The 12,547-nt window shown below is 40.2% G+C and overlaps 1 protein-coding gene across 1 annotated transcript in view; it reads right to left on the reverse strand.

The window, feature by feature from the left end:
- tyro3.L (TYRO3 protein tyrosine kinase L homeolog) overlaps window positions 1–12,318 on the reverse strand; it is a 94,727-nt gene extending 82,409 nt beyond the window's left edge. Inside the window, 1 exon segment of the mRNA NM_001088754.2 lies at window positions 11,677–12,318. Coding sequence (NP_001082223.1) covers window positions 11,677–11,746 — 70 coding nt within the window. The 5' untranslated portion in view covers window positions 11,747–12,318.
- Window positions 12,319–12,547: the final 229 nt, after the last annotated feature.

Here is a 12,547-nt window from a genome sequence, read left to right on the forward strand (position 1 = left end):
AAGTTATTTGTAAAAACAATTGCTATTGAAATCAGCATTTGCTTAACTCCTGCATGTTACTTTTTAAACAACGTTGCAAAAGTCTTAGTTCCCCAGCAAAGACAGGTCTGTTAATCAGCTACCTTGTCTTACATTGTATCAATAGTCTGAGCCACCAGGGCAGAGAATAGAAAGGGACAGGCAAACACTGCTTTCAATAGCAATACATATACAAATAACTTGAAAAAAAACATTAAATTAAAATTAGTAGTGAATGTATATCGCAAAGTTGCTTAGAATTATGTTTTCTTTTATTAGGTAGATTTTTATTTTGGGATTGACTTGCCCTTTAATATCTCCTACCACATTGGGATTCAGGTTCCTCAACAAATTATGTGCCACAGTGTCACTCTGTAAACCAGTTTAAAAAAAAAAACTACTTGGAAAATAACATTCTTTCTGTTCTTTGTGTTGACAGAGCAGTTCATGATTCAAAGACATAAAGAGAATGTTTTGCTGCTAAAATGATTACATTTCAAGCAAATTAAAAGGAAAAAAAACCCACTGAAACAAGCCTGTCTCTTTAATTTGTGTTTTACAGCTAATAAGCACAGTCCCATAGCACAATTAATCAAAGCGTTAAGCAGGCACAAATTATTTCCCCCAGTACAGGGGTGAACGCGTTTCACCTCAGGTCTTTTTTGATGAGCCAATTACTTGGGAAAAGCTCAAATGCACAAAATCTTAGCAAACAGAGCACCTCTGAACACTGACAATTTAATGAACCTTTTACTATTCAGAAAGCAATCACAAGCTTTACCTAGATCTCGTTTCACAGTGAACCCTCTAGTATAATGGTTGCACATACTTTAGCTTGGATCTAAAGCCATTACAGGCGCCCCGCATCCATCCTTGGCCACGTGCATATGTATTTCTGTATGGATTGGACATAAACATGTGCACACACAAAGAAGGAGAGTAAACAGCACACAGGTATATGGAGTACAATATATGAGCACACAAAGAATTAGAACACACAATGTATCAGTATATGTACTATTTATCATATAAATATCAAGAGAAAAGCATATACACTGTACTGGCATTTGGATGAGTAAAATAGGAAGATACACTGTACATATCATTGTCAAGTTTTATTCTCTACACATAAAAAATAATAAATTAGAGGGCGTTCACATTAAAAAGAACTTTTACGGTTATGTAGCCAGTTATATTACCTATTGTATACTAGTTTAGAAATGCAATTCAGTTGCTACATATACTGACCCCAGAAAGTGAGTCTTGCGTGGAACCAATTTTTTTTTTAAACCTGTGGCCTGCAACTGGACCCACAACCTACATTTTTACCCAACCTGACCTGCAAATACCTTGTCTGAAACCCACTGACCACCAAGACAACAGAAATGCTATAAGGGCAGGGGAAAAAAAAAACTTTAGAATTTATAAAGGAGTAAAACTTGCTATAGAAAAGACCCACAAACCTGCAGACCTGCCAACCCATATCTATATCTGCAACCAAACTTCTTAACTGCAACCCAGCAGGTCATCAGCTTTTTTGCAGGTACCTGACCTGCTACAGGACTCTACTGTGAAGCTATATTTTTGTGATTATTTTATATTACTTTTTGCTGTTTTAGCGCCTCAAAAATTAATCTTAAATAGATAATTCAATCTTCTGCCTGGTTGCTAGATTCAGTGACCCAAGCATTTCGTATCTGGACAAAAATATTGGCAATGAAGCAAATGGACGGGGCAATGCCAATCACCTCACATTGCATTGGACTGATGGGGGATTAAACGCTCTACTGGAAACATGGCAATCAGTGGCTTCCAGCAACGTCATAGACCCAAACCAAAATACATTGCCTGGGTCCAGGAATACTCATTCAAGTAAAAGTGGATTTCCATTATAGGAGGCATGATCTGGTCTCGGTGTTTCTCTGCTGGCAGGAAGAACATGTACCATAAACCTGAGCTGTTCACTGTCTTAATCTTATGGCCAGACTGACCAGGGTATTAGGGTTGCCAACTTTTTGAGCTTATGGAGCTGAACCAGCATACATTTGTAACTAGCAGCAGTAGCAGTGATAATCAGTTTTGGCATCCCCCCATTGACAGAAAATATTATTGAAGCAACCATACAATTTGACAAGCAACCATACAATTTGGTGGTGCCAAGTACCCAGCCTGGGTATACATTGCTATGATACAGCTTGTCTGGGTAAGACCGAGATCATGCTTGAAAGACCAAGACTAATCTTTCTCCCACAGGAACACAATCATTACCTTGGCAAGGAAAAGTAAATGCAACTGTGCTTTTTCACTTTTTTAATCAGATCACATTGATTTAAAGCACTGAATATGGCAAGCACAGTCTTGTCTATGATTTGGTGATGTGTGCCAAAAGTAGAGGTGTAGTAGCTTGTAAAATGTTTAACTGATTCATTTAGACGTGCAAAAACAGTCTGTACAGGTCCAGAAGCCCATTAACCACAAAGCTATATTTTAGCAGTGGCATTTCCCACAGAGTTATACAAGCAATGCCTTATATTTCTAAGGATTTGCTATCTAGCCTCATTTTTATTTTGTAATACTGAAAAAAAATTTTTATGTGGTGCAGTAAAAAAAAACAAAAAAAAAAAAACTACAACCCCCAGGTTCCAAGCATTTTGTATAATAGATTGTATACCTGTATGTTAATTACAGAACATATTCCCCTATGCTGTAAATTTGGCAGCAAGCATTGTTTATACAAAAACATACTGTATAAGGAAATGTAAGGCTATTGCATGAGGGATTTAGGCATAATAAGCTGGTTACTGATTAATTGTCCATAATGACTTAGAATAATACATTCCTAAATCGCTAATAATTACTATTTTATATAAACTCCCATAGACTCAATTTTATCCAAATAATCCAAAACTTTAAAAATGATTTCCTTTTTCTCTGTAATAATAAAACAGTACCTTGTACTTGATCAGATATAAACTAATCCTTATTGCAAGCAAAACCAGCCTATTTGGGTTTATTTAATGTTTAGAACATTTTCTAGGAGAATTATGGTATGAAGATTCAATTTATGGAAAGATCCATTATGCCAGATCCCAAGCATGTTGCATAACAGGTCCCATACCTGTATAAGGCTAAGGCCACACGGCGCGATTTCGCCGCGATTCTGCGCTGGGCGAGTTGCGAGTTGCGAGTCGCTGCGGTTTTTAAGCCGAAATAGCTTTGTTAACTTTGGCGCTGGCGTCAATGCAAATCGCAGCGAAATCGCTGCGCTAATTCACACGCGGCGATTCTTTTTCTACTGTCGCCCGGAAACGCCCAGCGAGGCAACTTCGGGCGACAATAGAAAACGAATCGCCACGTGTGAATTAGCGCAGCGATTTCGCCGCGATTTGCATTGACGCCAGCGCCAAAGTTAACAAAGCTATTTCGGCTTAAAAACCGCAGCGACTCGCAACTCGCCCAGCGCAGAATCGCGGCAAAATCGCGCCGTGTGGCCCTAGCCTAAGGAAGGAATTATTTTGCTCCATCATGCAAATAAACAAGATTTCTCCGGTGATCATAATATCACACCATTATATGTCACCTATGTAACACGTTCTTCCCCTTGATGCATACCCATCCTTTTGAGGTCAGTAGTGTATAAAGAATCATCAGGATAACAAGGGGTTACCAAATATATGAAGCACATAGCAATCGACTGGATTTGTTTCTATACACTGCCAGCCTCTCTAAACCCAATCCTGCTGAGAATATACAACTTAAAATAGCCCAAGAGAGTAACTGCTCTTGAAATATTGATTTATTTTGCGCTATAGCCAACCTCAAACCACACAAGCTATGATAATAAGTACTCGGTACTCCGAACTGTCTGTATTTGGAAGAGGCCATAGGTCATTATCTGTATCCAGTCTGGGCGCACTGCGAGAGGAATCACTGCACAACCTGCCACTCCTTTGTCTATTGTACCAGTGTATGTTAATGTCGCACTGTAATGTTTTATTAATGGCAGTATGCTCCACAGTGACAGAATACGTTAGCTGCTGCTGCTGCTCCTGGTAAATAAAAGATCAGAAGCGTCACACACATTCTTTCCAACGTTGTCCTCAAGGAAAACATGACACAATGTACTGGAGATGCACAGGTTTAATGGGAGTTTCCTTGGTAATCCGCTGCCTTGTCAGAGATGACCGGAACGTGTATTGGGGGGAGAAGCAAAAAAACACACAACAAAAACTACAGGGGAAAACTAGAAAACAACACAATAATATGAATTTAGAACAGAACAGGTTGGATATCACTTATTTATGCAATTTCCTCTTCCCCCATAGGTAAAGGCTTCTATTATTTGTAGCTATACAATACTACTATAGATAGATAGATAGATAGATAGATAGATAGATAGATAGATAGATAGATAGATAGATAGATAGATAGATAGAATGCAGGGTATACTACAGCTGTCCATGCACAAAACCTTAATGGCTTCTGAGTCAACCACTCCTGACCAAATTGGCAGCTTACTGGCCCATGCACAGGACCTTAACAATGACATACTGAATCCATGTCTGATAGGGACATAACCAGATCAAGAAGGCTAGAACAATCCATTGGGTGAATTTCCTTGTACAAGTATTGGGCCTGTTATCCAGAATGCTCAGGACCTGGGATTTTCCAGATATGTAATTTGGATCTCCATACTATAAGACTACTAAGCAATGTAGAATTACGGCAGCAAATCTGACTATCACGTGGTGTAAAATAAAACACACCTTGATAAATTTGACGTTTATTTTACAAAGCTTATGCCTTTTTTTGGAGAATTTTATTATACACAGCACAATAAATATGCCCCTTTGTCTCTTAAGACCAAATCAGCAGCTTATTGGCCAGTGTATGAAGACATTCCAATGGCCTGACCAACTGCTGTCTGGCTAAAAATCATCTATTAAAGGACATGTAAACTCCCCACAAAAATGTAATCAGTGAACAGCATCTTTGAAATCTTGAGATTCCCGTCACTCTGGTTGTTAAAAGGTTAACAAAGAGGCTGCAGCGTCCCCTTTATGACTTAGAAATCCGTCTCCTCCTCTAACCGCTCAGCCCCCTCCCTCAGGAATTTGCTTTGGCTGTTGACTTATGAGCATGCTCGGTTCTTCTCAGCTCAGATTACTAAACACACACTCAAGTCTAACAGCCCACGAAGCGATAGCATTGCTGATTCCCACAGAAACTCTTGTTGTCTGATCCTATTTTTTTCTCCTAACCATCTCTCCTGAGCTCAGCTTAACAATTACACTACTCACTCCCAGCATAACTTTTTATCATACATGTTGTATGTTGTGCCCGTGTAAACCTGCATTCTCCATAGCATGATCTTTACAGCATACATGTCCTGTTTGCACGTTTGTCAATGTTACTGATGATGTGTCAGAGGGAAAATGGCCGCCAGGTGAAAGCTGCTATTTGTTTTAGAAAAATGTGATGGCACTGGCAAATGGAGGGGGTATATGCACTGCCAGTTTTTGGGTGACCTCTGATATCAAAACTCAACACACCAGACAGGCAGTGTTTTTGTATCACCCATTCACTTTGCTTAAAAACTTCTGTGGTCACTTCTCTGAGCTATAGGAGATTTTTCTTTTCTTTATAATTGCACACACTTTCATTTATTACTTTGATTTATTATTAAAAAAGAATGCAAATGAGTGATAAAACCATCTGCTTGAGTTAACCAGGGCACAGAGTGAAGCGTAAATGACTTCACGTTACATTCAGTAGAACACCAAGCCGCCTCCTAATAAAGAGAAGCTTATGTGGGTGCAAAAAGTGCATTAAGCCAAGTGCTGACGTTTTCGCTTTAACTGGGTCTCTGCCATCGGCTCCTGCTGCACAGTAACTCCTTACAATTCTACAGACACAAAAGGTTAAGATCCCAGGCACCGCAAGCCTTGTATTCATGTATTAGTGCTGTGGGTGGACTGAACAAATGAGATCAGCCACCACAGTGTGCAGCTGTTTGCCAGCGTCTTGCAGCTGCCTCCATTACCTTGGGAGGTGAGCAGAGAACATGTGCTACAAATGTGCTTAAATGGAGAACATATAGCTTATAAGTAATGCTTACTGTACACTTATTTAGAGGTTAGAGGTAATGATAGGTTGTACTGCACAAACTGCAGCTTATATTGAATGTGTGGGAGCTACCCTACTGCATGAGATCCCATTAATAGTCTCCAGAGAAGTGATTATTTTGTCATAAAACATGATTGAATGGTTACTTACACAATGGCATTATTAGTGGTGACCAAGGTATTTGCTATCCAGGCCATTTTGGAATCCCAAAGCCAGCCCTTTGCTGGAGTGAGAGGGTGCTGTACATGTATAATAAGTCTTTAAAATTAAGGATGAAACCGGCTCGAAAGATGCTGAGCTGCAAGGTTTATTTAACAAGGTTTATTGGAGAAGGAAAGGTTAAAACTAAGTAAGCCTTATCAGAAAGGTCCATCTAAATATACCAGTAAACCCCCAAAGTAATGTTGCACTGAGTCCCCTGTCAAAAGAAACACTGCATTTCTTTCCTTCTATTGTGTACACATGGGCTTCTGTATCAGACTTCCTGCCTTCAGCTTAAACCTCATTGCCCTGGGCAAGAGCATGCTCAGTTTGCTCCTCTCCCCCTCCCCTCCCTACTGTAATCTGAGCCCAGAGCAGGGAGAGACTCAGGCAGGAAGTGATGTCACACCACATTAATACTGCAGCTCCTATCCTAAACAAACAGAGAGTTTCTAGAGCTTTTTACTCAGGTATGGTAAAACATTCTACAGAATAAATATAGCATTCCACCTTGCACTATTGCAGCAAATCTATTGGCAATAAAATGCCTCCGTAGCTTTCCTTCTCCTTTAAGCCTGTTTTGTCCACAATTTTAAAGACTTTGCATTGGCATTTGCTTCTAGTCGGGACAGAAGCAGTGGCACAGGCATCTTATCGTGTAATTGGTACAAACCATTTCTTTTCCTGTACTAGTATAATAAAAAAATATGATCTCCAACTTCTATTGATGCTCATCCAATGGAAGTCCCTAACTCCAACTCAAAGTAACAACGTAAGGTGGCTGTACACTGGCTGATCAGTGACATAACTAGTTACTGGGCCCCAGAGCAAATTTATTTTAGGGCCTACAACATATCCAATGGTTGTCCTGCGTTACCAATAAATATTGAAATAACTCATTAATTAGGACCTCCTGGGCCTCCTATACCTCGTGGATCCCCCCAGACCCACTCCCTGGATCATCGGGCAAAAAAAATTAAAAAAAAAGACTTGCATAAAAAAACCGTGCACGTAAATCAAAAAAGAACGCACGCTCGTCAAAACAAAACTCACGGCGGAGGGCAGGGGTCTGGAGGGGGCCCTGGGACAGCAGCACCAATGATCCTAGTCTGACCCTGATTCAACCAGTTAGTCTGTCCACTAAATCCATGGTTCTGATCATTCAGACTGGCAGCTCAGATGTCTGCGGTGGCTCCTCTTTACTTCCCTTATCTACTATATGCTGGCTGGCATGGTGCATCAGGAGATGGCATTCTCAAATCTGCACGATCAACAAACTAAACAATATTGGCTATTTAGATATCAGTTGGGATTCTTAAACAGGACTTTACAGTGCCTGGAGATGTCTACACAATTCCAAAGAAGGCCATTTAAGTCCCTGGATTCCATAGCAAGAGGAGGTTGAGAACTTCACACATACGATCTCTGATAGGATCCCCACCCGTCCCCCTTGTTGCACCTGTAGCCCACTTTTAGTGAAGGGGAATGAGTAGAGCGCTCCTACTTATCATGGCAGCCATGAAGTGAGCAGATGATGTTTATAGAAATGCTGGTGAAGCAGAGGCCCAATAAATTAGGACCCACTACAGATTTCAACATAGACATTTACTTATTTCCATAAACTCCTCCTTTTACTAAGCATAAACAAGAGCTTCTGACAGGTCTGCTTGCCCTATACCATCATAACAGAAGTGGTTATTAGGGGAATTAGAGTTTTTAGACTTACAAAATAACTGGAAACATTAAAGAGTGGCTTTATGGAAGGGGGTTTAATTTTGCAGCCGTCTGTATTCTTATTGTTCCCTGGGTTATGTTATTGCAGAACTGAACTTCTAACAGTACAACATTCCAGTTGACATATTTCTCATGGGAAAACCTGGACCTTCCTTACAGCCATTTAAAGCAACAACGCATACCAAATGTTTAGCACAGGGGAAAGGACATCTGTATTCCATTATTCCTACCTGACACTTTCCTGGAATGATGGATTGAGGTCCAAATCTTAACCAGCACTACAAAACCAATACCTTTCAAGCTTTTGTTAAACTAAAACTCCCCATAATAGTTGTTGCCTGGTTTTGTTTAACAACAGGTGGAAGGCCAAAGGTTAAAAAACTACTGTGCTGTACAGAGGTGGAAGACCTTTAGAATTTATCAGCTCGTTTGGATAAGGAATTCTCCTTGGTATTGAACAATAAAATTGCTGCTATTTGTTTCTCTAACACTGGTATGATAGAACGTTTATCTGTCAAGAACAGCATCAATCACCTTAAAAAGCATCTACTTATCCCAATTCCAAGGTGCCCCACATAAAAAGGCAAGGGCACTCAATATCTATCCATGCTGACAGTACCTGCCTCTTTCTAGCTGACCCAGAGATACTGAGTTTTCCTGTTAGCACTGTATAACATGGTACAGTTTAACCCTTCTACTATTATTTTCCTAGACTCATAAACAAAAACATTTATTGATCTAGCCCATAAAGTATCCATACAACTACTACGGTAAAATATTTCTAAATATATCCAAAGGAGACCAGCACTGAATGAAGCCATTGTCCTAGTGTATTTAATGAATTAAATTTAATGAAGTTCCATCATTTTTCTGGGGCTTTTTTGAAGAGGAAATGTAAAGTATTATTACGTTAGAAGCATATGATGTAGACAAATATTCATGGCTAAGGAAAGGAGTGCTGGTCCCCTTTCTGATATTTTTTTTATATATATATCTATTTTCAATCAAAATGATTTTTTATTCAATCATCACTCACGTGAGTGATGATTAAATAAAAATCTTTTTGATTGAAAATTCTGGAGTGCTGGTCCGCTTTGAAGATTGTATACCATAATTGACTAAGCACCCACCTCTGATTGAGAGAATCAAAAAATTATCTAGCACCCACTTTAAAAAAAAATCAAAAAGCCTGGGTGCAGTCATAAAATGTAGAGTAATCGAACAGCAACGTCCGCACTCTCAGGTCCTAAGAAGTGAAAAAGTTATTTATTAAAAAGAACTGACGTTTCAGCTAGCACTCTAGCCCTTATCATATGAAGTGCTAGCCGAAACGTCAGTTCTTTTTTATATATGTATATATACATATATATATATACATATATATATATATATATATATATATATATATATATATATGTATATATGTATGTATATATATATGTATATATGTATATATATGTATATATATATATATATATATATATATATATATATATATATATATATATATATATATATATATATATATATATGTATATATATATGTATATATATATATGTATATATGTATATATATGTATATATATGTATATATATGTATATATATATATATATATATATATATATATATATATGTATATATATATGTATATATATATATATATATATATATATATACACACACACACACATACACATACATACAAAAAACATAAAGCAGGATGCAGCACTTTCTGGTTGTTTGCTGTATTTCGCCTAACGAAAATATCTGTGGGGGATCGAAACGTTGAGTCCAATAAAGATTTTTTGTTTTTTCCTGCTTTATGTTCAGTATATATATATCCTCTATGCTGGCAACCGGGCAATAACCTAGTCAACGGTTTGCACCTTGGATTTGGGAATATATATATATATATATATATATATATATATATATATATATATATATATATATATATATATATATATATATATATTTTTTTTTTTTTTTTTTTTTTTTTGACCATTAAGTAGTTTCCCCAATGCAAATAAACAAAGACTAGTACCATCAAACATGCTCTGGCACCGAGATTTCCAACCTGCACTGCAAACTGTTGAATTATAATTTTACCAACATCATCCATCAAGTGATATATCTGTTTGACAGCTCAAGGACTGCATATTGGAGAGCCCAAGCCAGCCATTGCCCCTTGTTAGTGGAAACTCAGTGGAAAAGAAAAAAACGTCAGTCATTTACTCACAAGTCCAAAGCTTGACAGACTGAGGCCAATGACTTTCTGGTCAAAATGTTGAGTTCCTAGGCTACTCGGGGTTCCATAATTACAGAAGGGCTAAACAGGTCCTTTCTGATGTGCATTTCAAATTCTTTTGGTGATGATAATTATCTTCCCCAAAGGTGGGGAAGGGGCCCTAAATTGATGATTGCTTTGGGGAGAAGAAACTTGGTTGCACCAATGTACCTGCCAGTCTCACCATTCCTAGGCCAATTACCCCTCCTGTCAACATTACCGCTCGACCACCTTATGTCTATGCCTCTTATTTCTTTGCCTCCCACTGCATGATGAACACCCTGATGCAAGGCTTTGTTGCTTGCTTTTCTCATGACTCCTGTGCTATTCAGTGATGGCAGGCACCCACTCATTGCATGACAACCCCATACCCAACAACATCTTTCCAGCACCCCTGTACCAGCAGCACCAGCATGAGGTTGGAGTAATCTCCCCTAGTGCAAGCTCCATGACAATACAATCAGCCTCAGGTAAGGGCAACTAATGGCTCCCTCCTGCTACTGAAGATACTGGGAGTGTGGATTAGAGTAAAGGAGTGTGGATTAGAGCAAAGGAGTGTGGATTAGAGCAAAGGAGTGTGGATTAGAGCAAAGGAGTGTGGATTAGAGCAAAGGAGTGTGGATTAGAGCAAAGGAGTGTGGATTAGAGCAAAGGAGTGTGGATTAGAGTAAGTGAGTGTGGATTAGAGCAAGTGAGTGTGGATTAGAGCAAATGAGTGTGGATTAGAGCATTTAGAGCAAAGGAGTGTGGGTTAGAGTAAGTGAGTGTGAATTAGAGTAAGTGAGTGTGGATTAGAGCAAATGAGTGTGGATTAGAGCATTTAGATTAGAGCAAAGGAGTGTGGGTTAGAGTAAAGGAGTGTGGATTAGAGCAAATGAGTGTGGATTAGAGCATTTAGATTAGAGCAAAGGAGTGTGGATTAGAGCAAAGGAGTGTGGATTAGAGCAAAGGAGTGTGGATTAGAGCAAAGGAGTGTGGATTAGAGCAAAGGAGTGTGGATTAGAGCACAGGAGTGTGGATTAGAGCACAGGAGTGTGGATTAGAGCACAGGAGTGTGGATTAGAGCACAGGAGTGTGGATTAGAGCACAGGAGTGTGGATTAGAGCACAGGAGTGTGGATTAGAGCACAGGAGTGTGGATTAGAGCACAGGAGTGTGGATTAGAGCACAGGAGTGTGGATTAGAGCACAGGAGTGTAGATTAGAGCAAAGGAGTGTAGATTAGAGTAAAGGAGTGTAGATTAGAGCACAGGAGTGTAGATTAGAGCAAAGGAGTGTAGATTAGAGTAAAGGAATGACAGCGGCACTTACCTACACAGCTGAGGGACAGGGCGGCCAGGAGGAGCCCCGCGATGAGGCCAGGGGGCCCGGGGTAGACCATTGCTTTCTCACCGCCTCTCCATACTCTGGCTCTGCGCTTCACCTGCACGGGCAGCCGGATCCCCTCCGCTTCAGGAATCCCGGGGAGACAGCGGGTCAGACTGACGAGAGTAACCCCCAGCAGTCAGCAGCCGAGATCCCTCCCTGTCCAGCTGTCCCGGGTTCAGCCAAGTTACCCAGTGACTGCAGTCGGCTCCGGAGCAACAGATGGAAGGAGAGCGCCAGGGACGCTACATACAGCACAGAGCGATCGCTCGGTAACACGACAGACCCCCAGAGCTCACAATCGGATGCAGCCGCCTTGTCTCAATCCATTTCATCACTTTCCTCCCAAGCAGAATGGCAAGGACAGCGCTCACCTCTCCCAGTGCCTGTCCACCCACACTAACACAGTCCCACACTAACACAGTCCCACCGCTACTGCCCACGTTGCGCCCTCCCGGCCGCTCCTGCTCCTGCTGCAGTGCTTTCTACTAAGCTACACGGCTGCACTGCTTCTTCCAGCCGGCCGTCCAGGTAACAGAGACGTAAGTCGAGAACCACTCACTGTACAGCCGAGATGCCGCCGCCGCCTCCTTTTCCTGAAAAACACAAAAGTGAAGGAGCAGAAGGAGGATTCAGTCCTGGGAGTGGATCTTGCAGGAAGAGGCGTGTGAATTTTGGCTTCTCAGCTATCGGCTTTCTCCCTCTAGTGGCAGCATAGCGGCACTGCAGGCTCCTATTTCTACAACAATCCCACAACAGCAAATCATCAAATACATTTCTAAATAACGTGTTACATTGAAAACCAGTCCTGTAAGTC

This window comes from Xenopus laevis, chromosome 8L (genome assembly GCF_017654675.1).
Source record: "Xenopus laevis strain J_2021 chromosome 8L, Xenopus_laevis_v10.1, whole genome shotgun sequence".
Classification (NCBI taxonomy): Eukaryota; Metazoa; Chordata; class Amphibia; order Anura; family Pipidae; genus Xenopus; species Xenopus laevis.